Source organism: Dendronephthya gigantea, unplaced genomic scaffold, assembly GCF_004324835.1.
Source record: "Dendronephthya gigantea isolate DGI-Jeju-01 unplaced genomic scaffold, DenGig_1.0 000036F, whole genome shotgun sequence".
Classification (NCBI taxonomy): domain Eukaryota; kingdom Metazoa; phylum Cnidaria; class Anthozoa; order Malacalcyonacea; family Nephtheidae; genus Dendronephthya; species Dendronephthya gigantea.
Window position 1 is genome coordinate 1,379,320 of NW_021163046.1, and position 26,445 is coordinate 1,405,764.

Below are 26,445 nucleotides of genomic sequence, written 5' to 3' on the forward strand. Positions count from 1 at the left end.
AAAATTGAATCTATTGATCTACAGGGTGTCCCCAAAAAAGTCACCCTTATTGAAATGAAGCTTTTGTCGGAATTTGAATGCATGATCAACGCAGTAGTGTGGAAATAGCATAGTTATTAGGTTGAGGAATTAAAATAAAGCGTCTTGCTTTCAATTGGGTTTAGTTTATCATAATATTAAGGCAATCAGATTCTAACAAAGGCTTGATTTCAATAGAGGGGACACCCTGTACATTTCCCACTGAATATTTTGTCCATAAATTGCTTCTTCATTGTATAACTACGATTAGAAATGGCTTAACACGAACAATGCGATTTCATTTGATTTGAAATCAAAATTTTCACCAGTGGGACTGACTGATCTCAAGGTATTGTCCGCGTTCTAGGCAAGGTGAAAACTGCATATAATGAAAGACTAATCATGCAGGTTAAGTCTTTGATGTGATACGCTTTTTACCTCGCTTAGCCGGGGTAACTCGCTCCATGTAAACAGGCCCTTAAAATGATTTACTAATTTGTGATTCAAATTTCACAATTGAAAATAATTGTAATAACACAATTCTACGCATTATCGATTTGTTAAACTCTGGACTGAAATTTAGAATAGGTTCGAATCGAAGATTTACTACGAAATTTTAAGGCTGAAAGGTTTTGAATAAAGAAACGTTAACCAACATTGCAAAACCTGACTCTTTAAAATGAAATGGTTGAAATATTTCAAACCAAAGCGGTGGACATGCAAGTTTCTAGAAGCAAGGTAAAATAAGTAGTTTCGTTACTTTCGTATTTGGCCAGTTTCTATCGCAATGGTAAAAGAAAGGCATTGTACAGCCCAGAGATTGAACTTTATTTGCATGAAAAGTATGTCTTTTAACTAAATATCACATCACACCGACGATGACCGCGGCTAAAGTTGGATAACCTTTTCTGAAAATACACGCTCATGCAATAATGAGCATTCAAAAGCGATTAAACCACTCATGAGTTAACCGCAATCCAGTGTTCTACAAATATTTGAATATAGGATACACAAGTCGCTCTCGAATTTAATGTAAACTTAATTATTTCAATCTTGACTTTGTAGTTTTACTTTCAAGCCCGGTCAGACAGGAAGCACTTGGACTTAAAAGGGTATATTGAGAACGGCAAAGCACTTAGAATAAAGAACCTCTGTATAGGGTATGATTGTTTAAGTCTTTTCAAATCGAGTTAATATCTGCATTCAATTCTTGGCAACGCCAGCGTGTTATCGTTTTCAGTTCAGAGCTCTGGTTTATTCCATGTTTATAATATACTATGGGACAAAGGTCGGTCTCCACCGGTAAAATTTGAACCTATAGGGCAATAGATTGCTTAGAGTCTAGACTAGACTACCTTTGTCAAGATTTTATAGTGTATGCGTGCTCTCGGCCGGGAATCGAGGCCTGACTGGAGTGTTTACACTGTAAGGAAAGTGTAAACAATATTCTTAAATCCAATTCACGGCTTCTGGCGTATGGAATGTAGTCCGTTATTGATACAGCAGTACTGCATTAGCTTTATAAAGTTGATGTGCTGTCGGCCATATAGCTGCGTTGCAAGTCAGCAAACTATAAAGCATCCATCAGAAGCGAACTGGATCTATCAAAGTTGGATCGTGTGAACAGACCTATAAATCACATACTAGCCAGGAATCAACCCGTAATATAAACACGGCTTTTTTAAGCCTGACTCAATGGCCACAGATTCACTTTCAATTTAGGAAATACACTTAAAAAGAAACCTTTGGCTTTGCCTCGAATTTAGATCATTATTGCGAACATTTTCCCGCCCCTTTAAATCGCCAGCGATTGTTTAGCCATCGACATGTCGTGCGGTCCTCAACGACGCTACATCGTTATATAATTTAACGTGGGTGGCAAGCGTCATTACCTCGTTTTCGAAACATGCACCTCCTGCTTTGACGTCGACGGCAAAGCAATTTCGTGACTACTGCAAAAAGCGCGTGCAATTTAATGTGATTCTGTTCAAAGTCAGGCTAATTTCAGCACAGTTTGTGCATGTGTATATTATATGTGTACATTAGCCCGCACTGTTATTGTTACACCCTCATTACCGTTGATCTCTAATGATAAACATAATATTGGCCTTGTCTGACATATCAACACGAAGCTCCAGTCTACCTAACTAATGTAACTCCAAAATATGCAATTCTGTCACTAACTGTAGTTACAATTTAACTATAGTTACAATTTAACTGTAGTTACAATTTAACTGTAGTTACAATTTATAAATCTGGCTTCTGTTAGGGCCTGTTTACATGGAGCGAGTTATCCCGGCTAGGCGAGGTAAAAATCGCATCACATCAAAGGCTTAACCTGACTAGTCTTTCATTATATGCAGTTTTTGCAGTTTTACCTTGCCTAGCCGGGATAACTCGCTCCATGTAAACAGGCCCTTAGAAGATATGTCTGAGTAAGTTTGCTTCAATCACAGCATTGCAGTGAACTCTGATATGACTTGAACGATAAATCAGGAGTTTAGAGAAGGGACGTTGTGCTGTATGTAAATGAACTTAAGGAGTTGAATCCTTACTATTAGGGCATAATGGACTCAAATGTTTATGGAAGCCTTTTCACGCGATGTTACTCTTTGAAAACATATTCTTATGATATATAGTGTAAAGCGAGGTTTCCATATGTAAACACAAACGATTCATCTTAAATTTGTGGAAAAATTATCTAAAACGTGACAAAACCACAGTGCAGTGTAGCAGCATTTTCGTATGAAATACAATGCAGTGGTTATAGAACATTATTTTGATGATTATCTTTATCTTATTCAAAGTGCATTTCCTCATATATACCCTGGCCTAGCAGACCTCACTCAATTCCTATAAACCTCATTCCAGTTTTTTTGACGGAAATTTTTTTAAAAAAACACAATTCATCTCCATTACGAACTAACCTTGGTTAAACTTGTGCAAAGTGTGTTGCGATGCTTATCCCGGAAGCAACAGCCAAACCTTTCGTGTACCAAACAAACTATCACTATTTTGTTTATTTCAAAAGAATCGATCACGTCGCATCCTGTTACATTTTATTAATGATACATTAAATTGATCGACTTGACTGGCATGTCACTCAATGTCGTTGTCATAACAATTGCAATTACAACGGACCTCTGTCAGTTTTTAAATCCGCCTGTTCGGTGGTCTAAGCTTTGAGTCAACGCTGCACGCGTTTACAGACAGATCAAGAAGAGTCGACCCAACACTGAAAATCCAACGTAGTCTTACTTTTTGAAACAAACAGCGACACTCCACGATGAATTATGGAGTTTGGTTTGCAATTTGTAACGTTTTTTCAAGTGTGCTTTTCCTCACCGATTCTCTTAGCCACCACAACGTCGTTGGTGGCAGCGATTGTAAAGGCAAGGCCTACTACATCTTAACATTTCGGGCGGAATGGAGCAACGACACTCATCCTTCGCCGGTTTTCCCGGAGAACGCCATGTTTTCCGAACTCATCGGAGCTACACACGGGAGCGCTTACGAAATGTGGAGACGACACCAGAACGCCTCAATCGGCGTACAGAAAGTTGCCGAGACAGGTAAGACGAATGCTTTTACTTACGGAGAAATAGTTATGTAACTCGTCAGATATTCAACTAGTTAAATTTGTATGCCAATTATGAAGTGTTAAACTTTTTCCCCAGATATGTAGTGCATGTACAGTACACCGAAATTCTGTTGATTCCAATTTACTGCTTATACAAGTTAATGCCTTCATCCCTGTGAAAACCTGCTGTAAAAAGGCACCTAGGACAGTAGATATTGTTAACAAAGTTATAAACATTCACTATGAAAAAACGTCGGTCATAAGCTAGCATCTTTCCTTACGATTAAAATGAGAAATGTTCGCCTTCTTAGCGCACTTAAATGCCAGTACTTGTAACTATACCGAAGAGCAATTCGGAAATTCTCGCAAGTGTTACGGTGAATATATGGTAAATGTTTCTCTTGAAAGTTCGACTACGTTTCCAGATCTTACCATATTCACCCTTCGGCGTTTTTTCATCAATTTCTCTCTATGATGCTCGAAATTTAACTAGATTTCTCTAGATTTACTGTATGTTGTGTGTTTGCATGGATACAGTGAAAGCCCTCCTCAATTCCTTGTTGCTCCTAATGAGAACATTAACGATACAGTTATGATCATAATGTCGGTCAATAATTGCCACTTGCCACAAAAATTACTGCCATAAATATGCTGCTGTACGGATTCCTCTCCCACGCGATATGATCGGTTGCGCATATGACTCCATCACAATGAAAAAGACTACAGATGTAAATTTGGGATGTCAGCTCTCGACAAAGATTAGGGGCCACTCATAGTAACAATCTAGAAGTAATTTCATGTCATTATCAATTAACAGATAACTATAATGCAATTCACACATATTGAAAACTTCGAAATGGGTTATTTTACTACGTTTATTTAGGCGGGAAATTACTAAATTTTGGGAACCTACAATCGATGCTTAAATAGAATATCATGTCCGCTCATTTTACGTATCTCATGTCTAAATTCCTTCGTATAAAGAAATCTTACACAGTGTATTTTAATTTCAAGGCAATAACAGCATTCTTTACAAAGAGTTGTACCGCGAACTTCGCTATGGGAATGTCAGATCAGTGATCAAAGCTACTGGACCGACCAAGACTCCTGGAAACACGACACTGGCCGATCTCCTGCATGTTGACGAAGACAGATCATTGGTCTCCTTGGTAACAATGATCTTCCCGTCTCCTGATTGGTTCCTGGGGATATCGAATGTTGATATGTGTGATCGAATGACAGGGAAATGGAGAGAAGAATACTCGCGTGACCTGTGGCCGTACGATTCTGGTACGGATGATGGAACGTCCTTTGAAAGCCCAGATTCACCATCAGATCCCAGGCAAAACATAACACTCATTAAAAAAGACGATGAAACAAATTTCAAGACAAACTCTTCAATTAGGCGTCTGGGTACCTTCACTTTTACAAGGGTTCCAACAAAGAAGTGCAAAGGAAAAGCTTATTACGTTTTAACATTCAATGCAACGTGGAGCAACGAAACTCATCCCTCGCCAGTGTTTCCAAAGAATGCAAAGTTTTCAAGACTCATTGGAGCAACTCACAACATGTACTATGAAATGTGGCGTCGAGGAAAAATAGCTTCACCCGGAGTCAGAACAGTTGCTGAGACAGGTAAATATGTTTCTGTTGAATATTTCACAGTTATTCTGCGAACTCGAGTCGTATATGAGCTGATAGTGAGCAGAATAACTGTTTTATTATATACACAAACTTTGTCGCCCTTTTGGTGCATTTTGGTGTGCTATTATCAACTAAAACTTGGATTTCTATTTCACTCAACTCCCCAAATTTTTCAGCCATTTTGTTTACTTTCTCTACTAGACAGATATGAGCTAATATCTGTCTAGTAGCCAACCAATGAAATTGCAGCATACCTCATATCTGGCGCTTGTGTGTACAATAACATGAATTAGACGTTTCTCTTTCATTTCATATAAATAAATCACTAATTCAGTTTTCTGCCTCAATTTCATCAAAACGCTACCTCATTGAGTGTCGTATTGCTTCAGAACACACAGAACCATTCAATCTAACCTTCTTTATTGCCAGGTAACATAAGTCTTCTTGCAACGGAGGTATATCATCAAGAACGCCAAGGGAATGTAAAATCAGCGATTGTTTCAGGAGGACCCACCTATACCCCTGGAAAAACAGAACTTATGAACATCCATGTTGATACCGATCGATCCATGGTTTCCTTAATAACAATGATCTTCCCATCACCAGATTGGTTCTTGGGAATATCAAATGTTGATATGTGCAACCCAAAGACCGGAGAATGGAGGGAGAGTTTAGAACGATATCTGTTACCATACGACTCAGGAACTGATGATGGAAATTCGTTTGAAAGTCCTGATTCCCCTTCAAAACCCAAGAAGAATATATTCCTTATTGGAAATGAAGATGATACCAACTTCAAAAGTTATTCCAAAATTGAACCACTCGGCAAATTCACTTTCAAGAAGATGCCAACAAAGAAGTGCAATGGTAAAGCTTATTACAGTTTGACATTCAAAGCAACATGGAGCAACGAAACTCATCCCTCACCAGTGTTTCCAAAGAATGCAAAGTTTTCACAACTCATTGGAGCCACTCATAATATGTACTACGAAATGTGGCGTCGAGGAAAAATGGCCTCACCCGGAGTGAGAAATGTTGCTGAGACAGGTAAAGAAATGTAACCATCATTGATTTTTACTTAAGATAGCAAACCAAGCTATAATCACCTGTAATGTCATAAGCTTGGCTACTTGGGAAGTTTTCGTTACTTGTAAAAGGGTGGTTTCTATAGATATAGTATACTTAAAAGTAAAATGCTCAAAATAACTTTTTCGACGATTTGTTTTGTTTCTTTGTTATTTGTTTTTGTATTTTTGTCCAGTAAGGAAGATTTTTATCTTCCAAAGCAGGATATTTACTGTGGATAAAAAACGTAAAACAGTGACAAAAATACTACTGCATTACACAATTAGCAACTGCAATCATTTTTGAAAACTTTCCAGTAGTTATAATCATACCTCGCTTATTCTTAAGGATTTTTGTTGTACATTTTGGCAGTTTGGGATATATTGGTCGTTATTGTATTGTGGCTTTAACTCGAAATATTGATTGTCTTAACTTTTTATCAGTAAAATCTTTGTATTTCACTCTGTGTTTCAAACGCTTCAATGATTGAGAAACATACTTAGATCTTGTATCGTGAAAGATACCCACCTCATGCATCAATCATATAAAGTATCAAGTCTAAAGAATGTGATATAGATCAAACGTTCCCCAGTTAACACAGTCTATATGTTAAAATTATCTCTTTAAAACTACGATTGACTGTCAATATAACAATGTTCTTTGATTTTCCAGGAAGTGAATGTCTTCTCGAGGCAGAAATACAGAAACAGAAAAGATATGGCAACGCCTACTCCCTAATAAAAGGAGACGCAGCAATCAGCACACCTGGAGAGAGAACTTTAACAAACATTCATGTCGATGAAGAACGATCTATGGTTTCCTTAATAACAATGATATTCCCATCACCAGATTGGTTCTTGGGAATATCAAATGTTGATATGTGCAACCCAATCACAGGTGAATGGAGGGAAAGTTTAGAACGATATCTGCTGCCATATGACTCAGGAACTGACGATGGAAATTCGTTTGAAAGTCAAGATTACCCTACAAAACCCAGAAAAAATATATTCCTCATTGGAAATGAAGATAATACCAACTTCAAGAGCGATTCCAAAATTGAACCACTTGGCAAATTCACTTTCAAGAAGATGCCAACAAAGAAGTGTAAAGGAAAAGCTTATTACATTTTAACATTCAAAGCAACATGGAGCAACGAGACTCATCCCTCGCCAGTGTTTCCAAAGAATGCAATGTTTTCACCACTTATTGGAGCAACTCACAACACGAAATACGAAATGTGGCGTCGAGGAAAAATGGCATCACCTGGCGTCCAAGACGTTGCTGAGAAAGGTAGTTATCCTTTTGATATGAGGTGACCATTTTAATATATTTGACATGCAGTTTTCACAGTATTTTGTTAATTTTATCTTCCAGGAGATCCAAATGTTGCTGCTAAAGAAATTTACAATCAACATCGTTATGGAAACGTTAAATCACCTATCCTTAGCAACGGTACCATTAAAACTCCAGGAACCACAACATTGATGGATCTTCATGTGGACGAATATCGTTCGTTAGTATCCGTTATAACAATGATATTCCCATCACCAGATTGGTTTTTAGGAATATCAAATGTTGATATGTGCAACCCAATGACAGGAGAATGGAGGGAGAGTTTAGAACGATATCTGTTACCATATGACTCAGGAACTGATGATGGAAATTCGTTTGACAGTCCAGATCAACCTTCAAAACCAAAGAAGAATATATTCCTCATTGGAAATGAAGATAACACCAATTTCAAGAGTGATTCAAAAATTGAACCTCTCGGCAAATTCACTTTCAAGAAGATGCCAACAAAGAAGTGTAAAGGAAAAGCTTATTACACTTTAACATTCAAAGCAACATGGAGCAACAAAACTCATCCCTCGCCAGCGTTTCCAAAGAATGCAATGTTTTCACGACTCATTGGAGCAACTCACAACACGAAATACGAAATGTGGCGTCGAGGAAAAATGGCCTCACCTGGCGTCCAAGACGTTGCTGAGAAAGGTAGTTATCCTTTTGATATGAGGTAACCATTTTAATATATTTGAAATGCATTTTATGAAAGTATTTTGTTAATTATATCTTCCAGGAGATCCAAATGTTGCTGCTAAAGAAATTTACAATCAACATCGTTATGGAAACGTTAAATCACCTATCCTTAGCAACGGTACCATTAAAACTCCAGGAACCATAACATTGATGGATCTTCATGTGGACGAATATCGTTCGTTAGTATCCGTTATAACAATGATATTCCCATCACCAGATTGGTTTTTAGGAATATCAAATGTTGATATGTGCAACCCAATGACAGGAGAATGGAGGGAGAGTTTAGAACGATATCTGTTACCATATGACTCAGGAACTGACGATGGAAATTCGTTTAAAAGTCCAGATTACCCTTCAAAACCCAAGAAGAATATATTCCTCATTGGAAATGAAGATGATACCAACTTCAAGAGCGATTCCAAAATTGAACCTCTCGGCAAGTTCACCTTCAAAAAGATGCCAACAAAGAAGTGTAAAGGAAAAGCTTATTACAGTTTAACATTCAAAGCAACATGGAGCAACGAGACTCACCCCTCGCCAGCGTTTCCAAAGAATGCAATGTTTTCACCTCTCATTGGAGCAACTCACAACACGAAATACGAAATGTGGCGTCGAGGAAAAATGGCCTCACCTGGCGTCCAAGACGTAGCTGAGAAAGGTAGTTATCCTCTTCTTACCAGGTAACCATTTTAATATGTTTGAAATGCATTTTATGAAAGTATTTTGTTAATTTTATCTTCCAGGAGATCCAAATGTTGCTGCTAAAGAAATTTACAATCAACATCGTTATGGAAACGTTAAATCACCTATCCTTAGCAACGGTACCATTAAAACTCCAGGAACCACAACATTGATGGATCTTCATGTGGACGAATTTCGTTCGTTAGTATCCGTTATAACAATGATATTCCCATCACCAGATTGGTTTTTAGGAATATCAAATGTTGATATGTGCAACCCGATGACAGGCGAATGGAGGGAGAGTTTAGAACGATATCTGTTACCATATGACTCAGGAACTGATGATGGAAATTCGTTTGAAAGTCCAGATTACCCTTCAAAACCCAAGAAGAATATATTCCTCATTGGAAATGAAGATAATACCAACTTCAAGAGCGATTCCAAAATTGAACCTCTCGGCAAATTCACTTTCAAGAAGATGCCAACAAAGAAATGTAAAGGAAAAGCTTATTACATTTTAACATTCAAAGCAACATGGAGCAACGAAACTCATCCCTCACCAGCGTTTCCAAAGAATGCAATGTTTTCACCACTCATTGGAGCAACTCACAACACGAAATACGAAATGTGGCGTCGAGGAAAAATGGCCTCACCTGGCGTCCAAGACGTTGCTGAGAAAGGTAGTTATCCTTTTGATATGAGGTGACCATTTTAATATATTTGACATGCAGTTTTCATAGTATTTTGTTAATTTTATCTTCCAGGAGATCCAAATGTTGCTGCTAAAGAAATTTACAATCAACATCGTTATGGAAACGTTAAGTCACCTATCCTTAGCAACGGTACCATTAAAACTCCAGGAACCACAACATTGATGGATCTTCATGTGGACGAATATCGTTCGTTAGTATCCGTTATAACAATGATATTCCCATCACCAGATTGGTTTTTAGGAATATCAAATGTTGATATGTGCAACCCGATGACAGGCGAATGGAGGGAGAGTTTAGAACGATATCTGTTACCATATGACTCAGGAACTGATGATGGAAATTCGTTTGAAAGTCCAGATTACCCTTCAAAACCAAAGAAGAATATATTCCTCATTGGAAATGAAGATGATACCAACTTCAAGAGCGATTCCAAAATTGAACCTCTCGGCAAATTCACTTTCAAGAAGATACCAACAAAGAAATGTAAAGGAAAAGCTTACTACATTTTAACATTCAAAGCAACATGGAGCAACGAAACTCATCCCTCACCAGCGTTTCCAAAGAATGCAATGTTTTCACCACTCATTGGAGCAACTCACAACACGAAATACGAAATGTGGCGTCGAGGAAAAATGGCCTCACCTGGCGTCCAAGACGTTGCTGAGAAAGGTAGTCATCCTTTTGATATGAGATTACCATTTTAATATATTTGAAATGCATTTAATGAAAGTATTTTGTTAATTTTATCTTCCAGGAGATCCAAATGTTGCTGCTAAAGAAATTTACAATCAACATCGTTATGGAAACGTTAAATCACCTATCCTTAGCAACGGTACCATTAAAACTCCAGGAACCACAACATTGATGGATCTTCATGTGGACGAATATCGTTCATTAGTATCCGTTATAACAATGATCTTCCCATCACCAGATTGGTTTTTAGGAATATCAAATGTTGATATGTGCAACCCAATGACAGGAGAATGGAGGGAGAGTTTAGAACGATATCTGTTACCATATGACTCAGGAACTGATGATGGAAATTCGTTTGACAGTCCAGATCAACCTTCAAAACCAAAGAAGAATATATTCCTCATTGGAAATGAAGATAACACCAATTTCAAGAGTGATTCCAAAATTGAACCTCTCGGCAAGTTCACTTTCAAGAAGATGCCAACAAAGAAGTGTAAAGGAAAAGCTTATTACATTTTAACATTCAAAGCAACATGGAGCAACGAAACTCATCCCTCGCCCGTGTTTCCAAAGAATGCAATGTTTTCACCACTTATTGGGGCAACTCATAACACGAAATACGAAATGTGGCGTCGAGGAAAAATGGCCTCACCTGGCGTCCAAGACGTTGCTGAGAAAGGTAGTTATCCTTTTGATATGAGATTACCATTTTAATATATTTGACATGCATTTTATGAAAGTATTTTGTTAATTTCATGTTCCAGGAGATCCAAATGTTGCTGCTAAAGAAATTTACAATCAACATCGTTATGGAAACGTTAAGTCACCTATCCTTAGCAACGGTACCATTAAAACTCCAGGAACCACAACATTGATGGATCTTCATGTGGACGAATATCGTTCGTTAGTATCCGTTATAACAATGATCTTCCCATCACCAGATTGGTTTTTAGGAATATCAAATGTTGATATGTGCAACCCAATGACAGGAGAATGGAGGGAGAGTTTAGAACGATATCTGTTACCATATGACTCAGGAACTGATGATGGACATTCGTTTGAAAGTCAAGATTACCCTTCAAAACCAAAGAAGAATATATTCCTCATTGGAAATGAAGATGATACCAACTTCAAGAGCAATTCCAAAATTGAACCTCTCGGCAAGTTCACCTTCAAAAAGATGCCAACAAAGAAGTGTAAAGGAAAAGCTTATTACATTTTAACATTCAAAGCAACATGGAGCAACGAAACTCATCCCTCGCCAGCGTTTCCAAAGAATGCAATGTTCTCACCACTCATTGGAGCAACTCACAACACGAAATACGAAATGTGGCGTCGAGGAAAAATGGCCTCACCTGGCGTCAAAGACGTGGCTGAGAAAGGTAGTTATCCTCTTCTTACCAGATAACCATTTTAATTGATTTGAAATGCAGTTTTTAAAGTATTTTGTTAATTTTATCTTCCAGGAGATCCAAATGTTGCTGCTAAAGAAATTTACAATCAACATCGTTATGGAAACGTTAAATCACCTATCCTTAGCAACGGTACCATTAAAACTCCAGGAACCACAACATTGATGGATCTTCATGTGGACAAATATCGTTCGTTAGTATCCGTTATAACAATGATCTTCCCATCACCAGATTGGTTTTTAGGAATATCAAATGTTGATATGTGCAACCCAATGACAGGAGAATGGAGGGAGAGTTTGGAACGATATCTGTTACCATATGACTCAGGAACTGATGATGGAAATTCGTTTGAAAGTCCAAATTACCCTTCAAAACCAAAGAAGAATATATTCCTCATTGGAAATGAAGATGATACCAATTTCAAAAGTTATTCCAAAATTGAACCTCTCGGCAAATTCACTTTCAAGAAGATGCCAACAAAGAAGTGTAAAGGAAAAGCGTATTACCGTTTGACATTCAAAGCAACATGGAGCAACGAAACTCATCCCTCGCCCGTGTTTCCAAAGAATGCAATGTTTTCACCACTCATTGGAGCAACTCATAACATGTACTATGAAATGTGGCGTCGTGGAAAAATGGCTTCACCCGGAGTTAGAACAGTTGCTGTGACAGGTATAATCATATTTTCGCTTGCTAGACCTATTCGTTTAAAGTTTTTCATGCTAAATGGTAGAATGATATAAAACTCCTTGCTTGTGAATGTAGTCAAGGTGGTTTTTTGATAACCTTATTGAAAGAATGACACTATGTATAACTAGGTCATGTGCTGCTGATTCTGTAGTACGGATTTTGTGACCTGCGTTATATTGCTACCCTCCAATTTACGACTAATGTAACTTTTTTAACCTGTCTTTAGGAAACAACACCATCCTTTCAAACGAGATTTACCGTCAAAAACTATATGGCAACGTTCTCATGCATTTTGGTGCGAAAGGGGCCACGAAAACGCCAGGAGTTCTAAACCTCACCAAAATTCTTGTAAACGAAAGCCATTCTCTGATATCTGCAATCAGCATGATTTTCCCATCTCCCGACTGGTTTCTTGGAATTTCAAACATGGACATGTGCAACATGGCGACGGGAGAGTGGCGAGAGCGTTACACCAGGGACCTTCTACCTTACGATTCCGGATCAGACGATGGAACCTCATTTGGGAGTCCAGATTCACCCTCGAATCCTAGAAAGAATATTTTCCTTATCGGCAACGAAGATGAATCGAGTTTCAAGAGTCGTGCAGAGATAAGGAGCCTGGGAGTTTTGGTTTTAGAAAGAGTTGAAGAGAGTAATGACGATAACAACGTTGATGATAACAATAATGGCAGAGATAATGGCGACGATAATAAATCAAGCTCCCCTTCCCATAATGGTTATAAAATTTTTATAGCCTTCACCTCTTTCCTGGTTATTTTCATTGTACAAACATGAATTGTAGATAAGTTATAATTTAATTTTGTAATTAGTTGATTAATAAGCTGATCAACATGTTTTTCAAAACATGATATAACCTCAGTATTTCTGTTGTGACATTTTAGGAATGTGAAGTTAAAGAAGAATGTTTTTCAAAACTGGGTATATCCTCGGTATTTCTATATTACTTTATCATTTATGTGCTCTATGTATCATTACAAGAAACGTTTAAAGCGTTTTATGCCTCTCTAGGAAACATATGCTCTAAAATTCCCTGATGTTCAGTTGTAATGCACTTGCCTACAACAATTACAATTCAAAATGGCGGCCAAAGTCATTGATAACTGGTCTACTAATATTAGATTTAATCCGAAATACCTGCATAACGAATATCATAAATGTATTTATCGTTTTATCTATCTTAGTACAGTTGGAATGTTCTAATATAATTTGACGAAATGCCTGATTTCGCACATCTGGGAGATCTATGAATATTACATTTGTCTGTCGTTGAAAGTTTCCCTAATTGCATTTTTAAAATTACATTGAAAATAACTAGGTATCTTTTTAACAAGAATTTTTTCACCTCGCTCTATCACATTCCTTGAAATGAAACATAAAACATGAAAATGAAACATGAAACTTCGCAAGAATTGTACAAGAGTTACATAACAATAAAAATATGAATTGTATGTGCATAAACTGAGTTTACCGATTATGTTCACGTATTTGCATGCTAAATACGTTGCCAAATTTCAACATCAATGACGTTTACAGAGTCATTTTGCAACTGATGTCATAAGTGTGTTATCTTTGTATCAAACAAAGTTGATTATCTCAAGAGGTAAGGCAGTTTAAGAAATCCCAGCGAAGAGTTATACTTAATGATTTTAAACGATTATCTGACTGAGCGAATATGTGTCTGGACTTTGGTATTCATAGATGCTTATAAATATTTTTTTCCTAGAGTAACAGGATGATGGATTTTTCCATCACCCAAAAAAAAGGTAAAAAGATTTTTCGTTAAAACCACCTTCAAAAAAGAATGAATCAAACACACTCCTATTGTCGAAGCGATACTTGCACCTCAACTCCTCAAGTTCAGTTCAATGTTGACATTTCAGCTCCAGAACAGAAACGTTGTACTGCTGATCATGCATACCGAAGGCCAAACGTCACATGACATCATTCGTTTACAATGCTATTATGCTAAACATGAAAAATCGATTTGAGAAAAACGACTAACTAAGAGAAAACTCCTAACATATCAATGATTGATGATGATCACTTGAAACTGAATTTCAATCTCAAGCTTTCGTTTTGTAAGAATTTGTGGATATCATTGTTAATAGGAACGTGTATCTATTTATATTTTCCTTATCAATTGCGCAACACAACCAGTGTGCGAAAAGAAAGGTCTTGATCGCCTCGATCATAACAAAAATGACTCATGAAATTGATTGAACGCCCCGTCAAAATTCGAGAGGGATAAGCGAGTCATTCTAATGAAAAAGATAGATGTCTGCGAATCGTTAATCTCCTTACGATGGATATATGCCATACAGAGAGATTTCATATCCATTTTTAAAATGTTGTTTTTAAAATCAATGTAAATTGTAATGCAAATCTGATCAATTTTGAGCTTAATAGTCCTCTATATGTGTTCCTCGCCTAAACGAACTATAAGCACAAAGTAGTATGTTTCTGGCATGCAAAACTTTAGCGTGGCGTTGCAAATTTTCCGATATTTCTCATCTCATTTTGAAATAATCCCTGATAAGCTTAAGACGTTTGAGCGATTGAACGAGACGTTTGGTTTTAAACACGTCGTTGCACTAATCCCAAAAATACCCTCAGCGGTCGAAATTCCTCCAGGCTATAAGTGTGCTTTTAGCAAAACATCGTCCTTTGGTAGCTGTGGTATTTCCTTAGCGGCCAATTTGACGGCTTTTCAGAGCAAAATAAACCCATCTATTCAATTATCAATATACAATGTTGAACCAACTGGATTAAGCGTCCTGTAGTGTAGTGTAGGGTCTGGCGATACGATTGTTACTTAGGAAAATATTACAAATATTTGAAAGATTTAAAAGCTTCTACGTAGTGTACGTGCGTATGTGAAAAAAGGAATGGAAGATCAGTTTCGATTTACGGAATTAAAACCATATAATATATCACATATCTAAAAAAGATGGCCCATTTTAAGCAGTCTTTCAAAATCTGAACGTTTCAATTCTCTTCCCCTCGATAGAGTGGTAGAAATCTTGTCCAGATCAGGTTTGCTCTGCATGACTGAATTAGCAGCGATATTTCTGGCAATTTCACATACCAAAATAGGTAGTTAACTATTTTTTCATATCAGTCACATACGTATACATGCATTTAATGTTTCAGATTAGTTTAGTTTAAAGGTTTTTCAATCGGTGCGAAGCCATTCACGATGAACGATGACTCAAATTAGGCCACTCTCAGAAAAGGTTTCGGAATGACAAGCACATATATGCAATCTGATGTTAAAGCGTCAACGATGATTGAGCGACCGGATGTCATAATCGTAAGCTTATCTATCCATTTTACTGCTTAAGTACAGCAATAAAAATAAATGTAACATGCACTTAAACTGCTGCGTATTTGAGTTTTATCTCAGGGCACTCACAAAGACTCAAGATATCTGTTAAAATCACCTGTGAAATACACTGTACATTGCCTGAATAACTTTCAGGAACGCGAATATCGTGTCTCCCGACGCGACGAAGCTTCCCCTAGCTAAGAACAACTCACACAGAAATTAGAAACGACTAGAAAATCACATGTCTGCATTGATCATCCTAAATACATATGGTGTAAAATTATTTCTTCAGTGTCCTAGAAATTTGAACAGTTTCATGACTATTTCTGGTTATAAATCGTTTGCACGCATATACTCATTGCTATAAAGAGATAATCTTTTATTTTTGAATTCGTAGTCTTGTTAAACCCATGACAAATGATATGTCCTTCAGGATAGGGAGATCCCACATCGTTCACTCTTTGACGTCTAGTGTGCAAGTGTTGTAAGAGGTCTAACATGCATCGCAGACCCCGCTCTCTGCAATATAGACGCTGCAGGGAAATCTGTTTTGGCGAAATGATACTCGGCCAGTAATCCTTTCTAATCCTGCACAACGACCGCAAACCTTAGCCATGATATGTTCTCACAGGCTTTTGTCACTGCGCATCCAAGTGACGCATTTTGCCGCTGGGTGGAAATCGAATCAAAAAACTGAAAAATTCAAAGCATGCATATATCGAAGTGTTTTACCTGTTCAATTATCGTACTCAAAAATTACTCAAAGAAATGAATCACTTTTCTCACAGATTTCGGCACTAAAGTGATCATCAAGTGATTACCCAAATCATTTTAACATCAAAGTTTCGATCATGAAAAGGATCATTCAAAATGAATAGGAATACATTGGAACCTTCGGACAGGGTCGTCCCTGGGGGATTAATTTGAGAGGGGGTGATTACCATGGCCCCGTTTATACTACATTCATTCGATCGCACTGAAAGGTTAAAATGGACACTCGTACCAATTTTACCTGCGCTCGGCCTTTGTACCAGTAGCCTCCTTTATTTGCCCAGCAATATCGTGTCAAGATGTGCGTGTAAATTTGGGTTGTATATGGTCGACATTGACCGATTGTAAAATGCGTGATTTAAAAGAATAATGGTACCCTAAGTTTATATGAACATAGGACTTTTACTTTATGTGGGAATGTAGTTATATAATACCTTATATATCTCTCCCCTACCAGGGTATTCCGATTAGGTGTTCAAAAACCATTGTTGTTTTAGCGTTTACATATATAGTACAATTGGCGATGCCAGTTTAAAATTACTGTGCATTATGTTTTGAACCAACATTAGGTCTATATAAGGGCGCTTTACTGTAAGCGGCCAAAATAGTCCGACTGGTCATATTGAAATAGAGGATTTTGCTAATAATATAGCGGCGAGACGGCGTATTCCGAGCCAGATAGATGTACTTGAATGCAGAGTTCTTGAAACACTCTAAAATACCAGTAATCTGTCTGTACCGAAATACAATAAGACAGGTCTGGTCGTTTTTTCCCTATAAAGAAAAGCGCTCGAATTCACATTAGCCATATTCTATTAAGTACTGGCTATTTAAGTCACAATTATCAGATGGCCAATTTGAATTTCATCTTCGCATTATGCTTTTTATACACGCTGTAAATACATTCTAATCATCGCTTTAGGTTATAGCACTGTCATCAGCCTTCCCTCCTAATTCAGCCAGGGGGCACCGCCCGCCTTAGCCATGAACCTTCCTCCATAAACCGTAGATCCATAAAAGCAAGTCTTGTCATCAAAGCGTTGTTTATACGTTTCACAGCAATGTTATTTGGGTGGAATTGAATATATGACCACCATAGTTTCAGCGACACTTTTTTTCCGAACATGTCAATGCCACAAAGGGTTAAACTCCTCGCCCTAGTACCCCTCGTCACTGCATGCCTTAATATTTTACCTTGACTTTCCGAATACAGGCAGTCATCGAATGCAATGGTTTAAATCATAGCGCAAATAACGCATCCGGCAGGCGTTAGAAAAGGATTGCACGTGGCGAACTGTTGATAGACAGGTATGATGAGGGTTTAGAGTTTAGTACGAAATAAAGGATCAGAAATAAGACAAATTCGCAAGCCCCGTTTATACCACGCTCGATTTTTGTCCCAGCACGCCTAAAATTAGCACCATTACCCAATTTTATCCGTGCTTAAGCTACTGGTACAAAGAACGAGCGTAGATGAAATTGGTACGAGTGTCCATTTTCGCCGGAGTTTGAAGTTTTACGTCCCCCTGCAAGCGAGTTTTTCCTACAAAATAGCAAACGTTTTGCTAAACAATAGTATCTGAAAACCGGTGGACGAAAGATTCGTTTCCGCAGACGGTTGCAAACATCGGAAATAGCCTGAAGCAGGGCTAAAAAAATACGGTTGACCAGTTTAGCATTCCCCTCTTTCAACCGTTTAAAATGCCAATTATATGCGTCATCAACTAAGTTCAGTAAAAAATCTTTAATCATAATAAAATGTTCCTTTAAAACTCATTTACGATATCCGTTCATCACTTTTCCCCAGTCCAATTTGTAACATAGTCACGTTTTAAGTTAAAATACTAGTCAGCATTTTATTTGCATTGAAAAATCCTTTTATATCGAAAAAACTATATACCAGTGTAAGGGATATTTTTAACTAGTATCCACGAATCTCGTGCTGTAGTTTAATTTGCCAAAAATTCCCCGTAGTGAAATAGGCTTTGTTATCACTTATGTAAAATGTTCAACAGTCGTTCCTCGAAAGACAAAGAATTCAGTTCTGAAACAAATTTAATATACACATCCACAGGTGCCGCGGTTTTAAAAGATTCTTGAAATGAATTGCTAGAAATTGAAGGCAGACTTTAGCACGGTTCATGCTGTGAGTAATTGAAATGAGCATGTGAAATTATGGGAGTGCATGGAATTTTGAAGGCAAATGCGTACCATTCAAATGCAAATCGTTTTGAATGAATTTGAAAGGCTAAAAGGCCGTTTTCCACTTCAACCGTATCGTAGCGAAACGTAGCGTATCTCATTGTTTTAAAGTCATTAGCTCTGGTCGAATACTTCGGAAACAAAGAAATACGCCGGTTAAGCCGGTTTTCCACTAGCGATATTTTTCGCGCGAAGCGACTTTATTCCTTTGTATTTGAGCATTTTTTTCCGGATGGTTGCAGTTGAGAGCTCTGAAACAAAAGTAAAATGTCGCTTCGCGCGAAAAATATCGCTAGTGGAAAACCGGCTTTATGCTACCGGATATGGTTGAAATGGAAAACAGGCTTAAAACGGTGACAAACTATAATTCTCTTGGCTTCTAGCCGAGAAAACTCTGCAGAAACTTCATGTTTTGTGGTCCTGAGCGCTAAATTCGCAGCCATCCTGTTTTAGTTGATAATCGCCTTTCCCGCTGGCATAAGCGAAGTGGCTTCGAAGACACGCGTCTTTCTACTAGGTTTGTTTAAGAACTTTAGCGCGGTACATCTGGGTTTTGGATGGAGGCATTAACACTACTAACACGTGGGTACCACGCGATCAGCAAAGGCGAATAACATCCTATATATAATTTAGCAAATTTTCTAATTTTACCGGCTTATTAAGCGTCGCCTTTAATTACGCTGAAATTACACACAGTATATTAAAACCCACTAAAGCCATCAATTATGTCCGTTGGACAAGTATATATTATATATTGTGCGAAAATATTATTATTTTAATTTTAAACCGGTTTTCACACAAAAAACCGAATCTGAGCTAATATGCTTAAAATTTCTATGACGGTACAAATGTGATAAATCATTTGTCAAGAAAGTATTTGTATTGAATATCGCGTCTACGGCCTTCACCTGGCCCTGTATAGAATTTGTAGCGGTGAGCCACCTTTATTTACTAAATTAAGCAAAATTCGCTGTGTTTATACACACAAAGGTACAATTACTGATAAATGTAATTACAAAAACAAACGTGTGTATGAGACAAATTATTCTTTTTGACATTGTTTTCAAGCTTTCTATGAAATGTATGAAGGCAATGCTTCACTCTCTCATCTGCATGAAAAGGCGATTTATAGCGCACGGATAAAATCGATCTAGCGAATTGAAATACTTTCCGTTCCGTTACAATATAAAAATTTTTGCACCTCTTAAATTAAACGCTAAATAAAACTCTAATATATATCCTCGTCAAATATCCTAATGTCGGTGAAAACAATTCGCTATCGTAATTATTTTGACCTACTTAACACAAAATATGCGTTGAATATATTTACGCAGTAATAAAAACTTTCTCCACTCAAAGTAAACACTGCCTTTATAAAACGCGCATAAGTCCACAGAATTTGTAAAATAATATTTATAAACGGACTTCGGAATTTTTTTATCTTCCTAGCTATATTATTTTGAAAGCTGCATGTATATACAAACTGAGGATGGGAAACGCCGTAAATATCTAAAATTTGTCAGCGCAACTGCCCTGTTTAGGAACAAAATTTAAAAATTGTATAGCGTTTTAACTTTATATGGTTTATTGTATAAATATTTTCTGAATCAACATGTACACATCCCATTTTCCAAAGTTTTGAAATAAATGGCGATGCAGAAATATTAAAAACCTAATGTTCTCAATTTTCGCCCACACTTGAAGTTTACAGGTTACCGCGCGAACTTTGAACGCATATTTATTTGAACTATATGTATATTTAATTGGTTTACTGCGTTTAATTTTGTTTTGCTGTGTGTTTAAAAGGCTTGCGTGCATGCAGTGTTTTTAACCACTAGAAACGATTTAACAATAAGTAGCTTTAACATAGCTGCGTTCCACTCAAGATATTTCTTTCATACGCGCGTTTGTATGCGTGCAAAAAACACGCAAGCAGTTTGAATATTACTAATCGAATATAATTATAAGCAATATATAAAGGTTTTTGAGTTTTTTAATATCATTTAGTATGCTCTCACTGAGGTATATAATACCTGCATAGTGGTAATATAAAAAGTTATAAAAATATCGGTAGAATTTTAGCCCAGCATATCCGAAACTTTTAACGGGATTGCAGCTTTTAAATTTTACCTCAAGTGGATGTCATGTTGGTAAACTATAATATGCCCCAGTGATAGATTGAATTGTCCCTCAAATGACGTGGAACATACATTTTTAGACATGGTTTCATAGCGAAGATATATCGATATATTTCTCGAAGAATTTGCGTGAACCTTCAGTATAGTGGGAAAATTTTAAGCATGTCCTAATATCATATATAAAATAGCAAGCTATATAATATATGCATGCACTTTCGGCAGTATATATACGACCACTTGTGCTATAATAACGTATACAGCTGTGTTTGCGTTAGTTTAAAACACGAATTATGTCAAAATGCGAACGGTGAGTGTTAGACAAGTTCACTTCATATGCATATAATGAACAGATGGCATTACAGTATGTATATTTGAGCATGCATGCATGTGGGCTAAAAAGACGCCGATCTGCCTTTACTCATCTGAATTCAATAAACACGCACGATGAATGGCATTTTTCTCAAGGCACAAAACGACACCCTTATATAAAAAAAGTTCGTCTTTCTGCAAAGACACCACTGTAACACGTAGAGAAAAGTCATGTTTGGATATGCGATATTCATATGTTTTACTGATAAAAGCAATTAATTATTAATTTGTTTCGTTTGCTGTTTCAGTTCTGCATGCGACTATACAGGCGACGTCTTTCGGTTTTCAGGTCTGTATCACAGCATTAGGATACGTTAAACTTTCCTCAATAAGACGAAGCTAACACATTATTGAGCAAATACAATGGTTCTATCATTTTATGTAGGCCGCATTTAACCCAACCCGAAGTGAAATTCTGCCGAATTTATCTATCCGACGATCTGAAATTTTTTATCGGTTTTATCCGACCTGCTATGCCAAATTTAGAGCGCGCATCGACTCACTCCACCCGTTCCTACAACGGCTCAAGTCCGATCGACTGTTTATAACCAGCCCGATTTCAAACCAGCTCTGCTAACAGCTGAATTTGCAGGAGTCTTATATAGTTACGCTTTTCAGATTATACTGATCATATACTGTCAAGCACGGATCATAAAGGTATTTCTCGATCCTCGAGACTACTTATATAAAACCTTAAAAAACGTGCTTCCTTGCAAAAGATTAACTTACACACTAATTATTTACCTGAATTTTACCTTCAGTATTTTAGATGAAATTTAAGCCGTGCTTTCAAATTTTAAGTGGGACCTCAGGTGATGAATGCACTATCCCGTACTTGTAAATATGCTTTCGAAAGAGGCTTTATTCACATGTAACCTAGCTCTTGGCTCAAACTTATCGATAAACACGTAATTAAAGGGGTGACAGGGAAAATTACTATTCTAATTTCCGGCGGTGTTGTGTTGTGAATCTTCACATCTTCATGCATGATTCGCGCATCGTTTGGGAAAACAAACAATGGATTTTTGTTATATTCTCAATGCCTTTTCCATTTCATCCTGATTTCAATACAGCGACAATGCTGAGCTAATAATTTCAGCGGAATAACATAGATGATAAAAAGCACTAGATTGAATTATAAATTTGCTATCCGAGGAGGACTTTATAACCATATCGTCATAACTCATGTGGGGTACCCGTACGAAGATCACGGAAGGTTCCCTCGACCGCCACTCTATCGATTAAGTGTGCTTTTCCAAGTGCCTAAAATATACCAAAATACTCATCACGACCTAAGGACGTTCGTCAGGAGAGTTGGCAAGTCTATAGTGACAAACTGACTCTTCAGTGACGAAGGCCCTTGGCCCGAAACGTGCAGAAGTTTTTTGTAAATTTTAGGCAGTCCCTGGACTACATTTGATGACAAGTTAGTCAAGGAAGTTAGACGCCATATCACGCTGTTTCTTCATTTTTTGACCTATTAGCCTAAACAGCACCTTTGAAATTCATATTTTTCTCGATTAGTACAAATTCTATCCCAAATTCCTCAGACATAAATTACTCCCTCCAAGAGGGCGTACTGTATATATATATTCACTGGGATTTATCAGGTAATGTCTATCGAGATCTCATGGTATACAGTCTATAACGACTCTTAAAATTCTCAATTATTTTCTGGCGCTATTCGCTTGCTTATTGTAAATATAATGATGTGGGCGTCTTCACATGCGAGTTATTGACAGGTCTATCTTGGGCTAAACGCGACGTGCAAAACACAAAATGGATCTTGAAATGTAGATTTGAAGGGAAAACAAAATATTAACATGAGACAGTAAACACAATGCTCTCAACACTTTCTTTTTATTGGGAATCCTTCGTACACAGATCAAGTTTCTTCGATGAGCATGCCATTTCATAACCTCGTTTAAACCGTGTCACTACGATGGCAAATGCCCCAGAATCCAGGAAACTCATGTAGATCATTGAATTATGCTTAACTTCAGAATCTTCAGACAAAGTGTTGTAAGATATCAAACATGTTGCCGTAGACTGTCCGGCTTTTTCTATCGCAAACACAAACCAGATACGGGAGAATTTTACACGTCCTAAGACCTAAGGACCCTTATTCGAACGCCTTCGTAACTTATATATTGTGCAAAGTATCGTATATATATTATAGATTGTCTTAATTTTTTATATAACCACTGAATATCATTTAACAGAGAGCGCTATTTCATTTATCACAACCCAACTGCTTCCAAACCATCAACACAAGGTATACACATGATGATTTGGGAAAAAAAATGGAACCTCATACTGGTCAATCGCGTCATAACATGCGCTTTCTGTCAATTTGCATTTGACAAAAACTGCCAACAGACAGTGGCAATACATTTTCCAAATTAAGAGTTATTACCCATAGCCGCACTTTAGCAGGCACACAGACAAGCTCCTTGAAAATGCTACCGGTCTATACGCGACGTCGTAATGATATAAAAAAGCTTAAACTTCTTATAAACAGATTAAGATCTAGAAGTTATTCCATCGTAAAATTATCAGCTGTAACTGTTCGCGATTTGCCTTTCCTCATAATGGGAGAGAGTGATTAACGCTTTGCGATAAATTAGCGATTGTTTTTCGCCAAAGATTGCCTCGTATTGGAAGAGAATAGGTGTAAATTATGATTGCGAAAATATAGTTGGGTTAACGATATTATTTTGTTACTCCGCGATGAAAATTAAGTATTCACCCTAATGACCCAGCGTGCGCCAGCCCCTGTAATCAAGCGATTTAATTCACATGGAAAACAGAATTTGATCTAATTTCAAACATATGTATACAAATTATCGGGGGTCAATATGTTTGTGCGAGGTGCCTTGGAATAAGATAAGCTCATATTTTCCTTCTGAAACGATTTCATTGCCTGTGAATTTTTTATACTCCACGAGTTGTGCAAAATAAACACAAGGTCGAGTTGAATTGAAAAAAGAGACCTTTGATGAATATGTCCTCTCTTGATATAGCAACAAGATCTAGATATTCTAATCTAGGAAGTTTAAAAAAGCTTAAAAAAAAATCGATTCTGATCAAAACGGTTCGGCAATGTAACTAGGCGCGCATTCAAATTCCAACAATGTCTCGTGTTCAAAGCGTATATTGTTCAAAGAGCAGTTTTTACATTTCACCTTCAGAATAAGCCGCAGCTGCAGTTTGTATAGCAGACCAATTCTGTCCAAACATAAAAGAAGGGCCCTTTGTATGGCCGAAAATGCAACGAATATATATAATATATATATGAATATATAGCATATATGTTGTCATTGAGTTGTGGGATACAATAGGAACATCGTTGGCAATGTAAATAAAACTATTCACAAACAAATAGATTGGGGCGAAAATTCCAAGCGATTTATCAAATATGTGCAATTTTATTCTCTGTTATCTTCTAGTGCGTTTTCCTGGCTCTTGCATTGATGATAAAATTCTTTGCTTAAGTTATTTTAAGTGGGCTGGGTGTCTTGTAGATTGTGGGCATATTAATTTTTCGGAACTGACGCAAATTAATGTTGTGAGAAGAAGTGGTCGCCTCTATTAACGGGAAGAACTTGTATAATTATGATTTTAAGAGGAAAAGCTTCAAAGCACTCGTATTATATTCCTTGGTCTTTGAAGACGATATGCGTATATATTTAAATTAGTATTTTAAGGGCAAATTTTTTATGCAACGTGGCTTTGGCAAACTCGACTTTGATGTATATATAAATTTACTGTCAAAACATTTAATATTATTGCAAATGTATACAATGTTTTTCAGCTAGCTATATTTACTTCCTATTTCAGAAAGCGTATTTGCAAACACAATGCTAAATGTTGGCAGCTGCAAGGAAGCGTAATTTTTAACACCCATTGAGCTGTCGTGTGACGGTGTGAATTTTAGTATAGGAGACCCTGCAAGTTCCCTTTTCGGATATGTTTAGATCAATATTTTACAATGTCTCGTCTCCATTTTGGAACAGGGTCATCATTAACATTATATCTATCGCGGGCAGGTATATTTATATATATTGCGCCGGGTGCTAGATACTTATGGGGGTATGCATGCATGCATACTGAATTCATTGTTGATATAGAAGTGTTTGAATTTGAAAAATTATTTGTACACAAACATAGCGCGTATAGGTTGATGTCAACCGTTGTATTGGGCGCTAAATGAGGAAAGGAGAACAATCGCGAGAGTCGCTGCAATGTTGTCTGCATTAATAGACAAAAGAATGCGAAAACAATCATCATCATTAGTACTCCTGGGCCAGTCGTTACAGCCAGCTGCCCAAGTATTGTATATGAACGCGAAAGTTTTCTATGTGAGGTCTTTCCGAAATTCACGGAGCCCATATATGGATATTTTAGCATTCAAGAGAGAAATCGCCTTTCATAAAATTCTTTGTTTTCACTGTTCAATTAAATATTATATTACGAGTACCAGTTTTTACTCTCAAACAAACCGCATCAAGTATATAAATATATATATAGAGTTCTCGAAGTATTTCTCTTTCATGAATTCAAATACTCTGATATTATAATTTAGATTTCAAAACTTGTAACAATGAAAAACGCGTATCGACTGCCTGTTTATGTGAGTCACAAATATACCCAAAAGTGCAAATATATTTCATTGATCAAAACATATATATGCATATTTGAATATTCACTGCCTCGACATTAATAATTATTTACTTGTATATATGGATTGCTAGTCTTTGCCGAGCGTATCTTGAAATATACCGAATACGCATATAGACGTGCATGTTTTCAACCGTTTTTGTGCCAAATTCTTTGCGTGAAATTTGGCGCCGAAGAGTTACAATATATTGGTCCCTTTCCTGCAATATTTCTCAACAGCCATAATGAGATATTGAAGTACTTGAAATCGCTCAGCAACAGACATGACATTATGACGACCGACTTGAGATGTCAAAGAGATACCCATGGTTTTGAAATTGTGCATCATTAGGCCAAATAATTTCCTTCAAGGAAAACCCTGCTCATTTAAATGTTAAAGAATATATATTTACAACCCAAGATATAT

General features: G+C 37.0%; 1 protein-coding gene across 1 annotated transcript; it reads left to right on the forward strand.

The window, feature by feature from the left end:
- The first annotated feature begins 3,169 nt into the window (after window positions 1-3,169).
- On the forward strand, window positions 3,170-13,882 carry LOC114526042. The gene is made up of 12 exons (XM_028547536.1): window positions 3,170-3,590; window positions 4,613-5,233; window positions 5,672-6,289; window positions 6,980-7,597; window positions 7,682-8,299; window positions 8,385-9,002; window positions 9,088-9,705; window positions 9,790-10,407; window positions 10,493-11,110; window positions 11,196-11,813; window positions 11,898-12,515; window positions 12,760-13,882. The coding sequence occupies exons 1-12, from the start codon at window positions 3,305-3,307 to the stop codon at window positions 13,326-13,328; spliced, it is 7,038 nt and encodes a 2,345-aa protein (XP_028403337.1). The 5' UTR covers window positions 3,170-3,304; the 3' UTR covers window positions 13,329-13,882.
- Window positions 13,883-26,445: the final 12,563 nt, after the last annotated feature.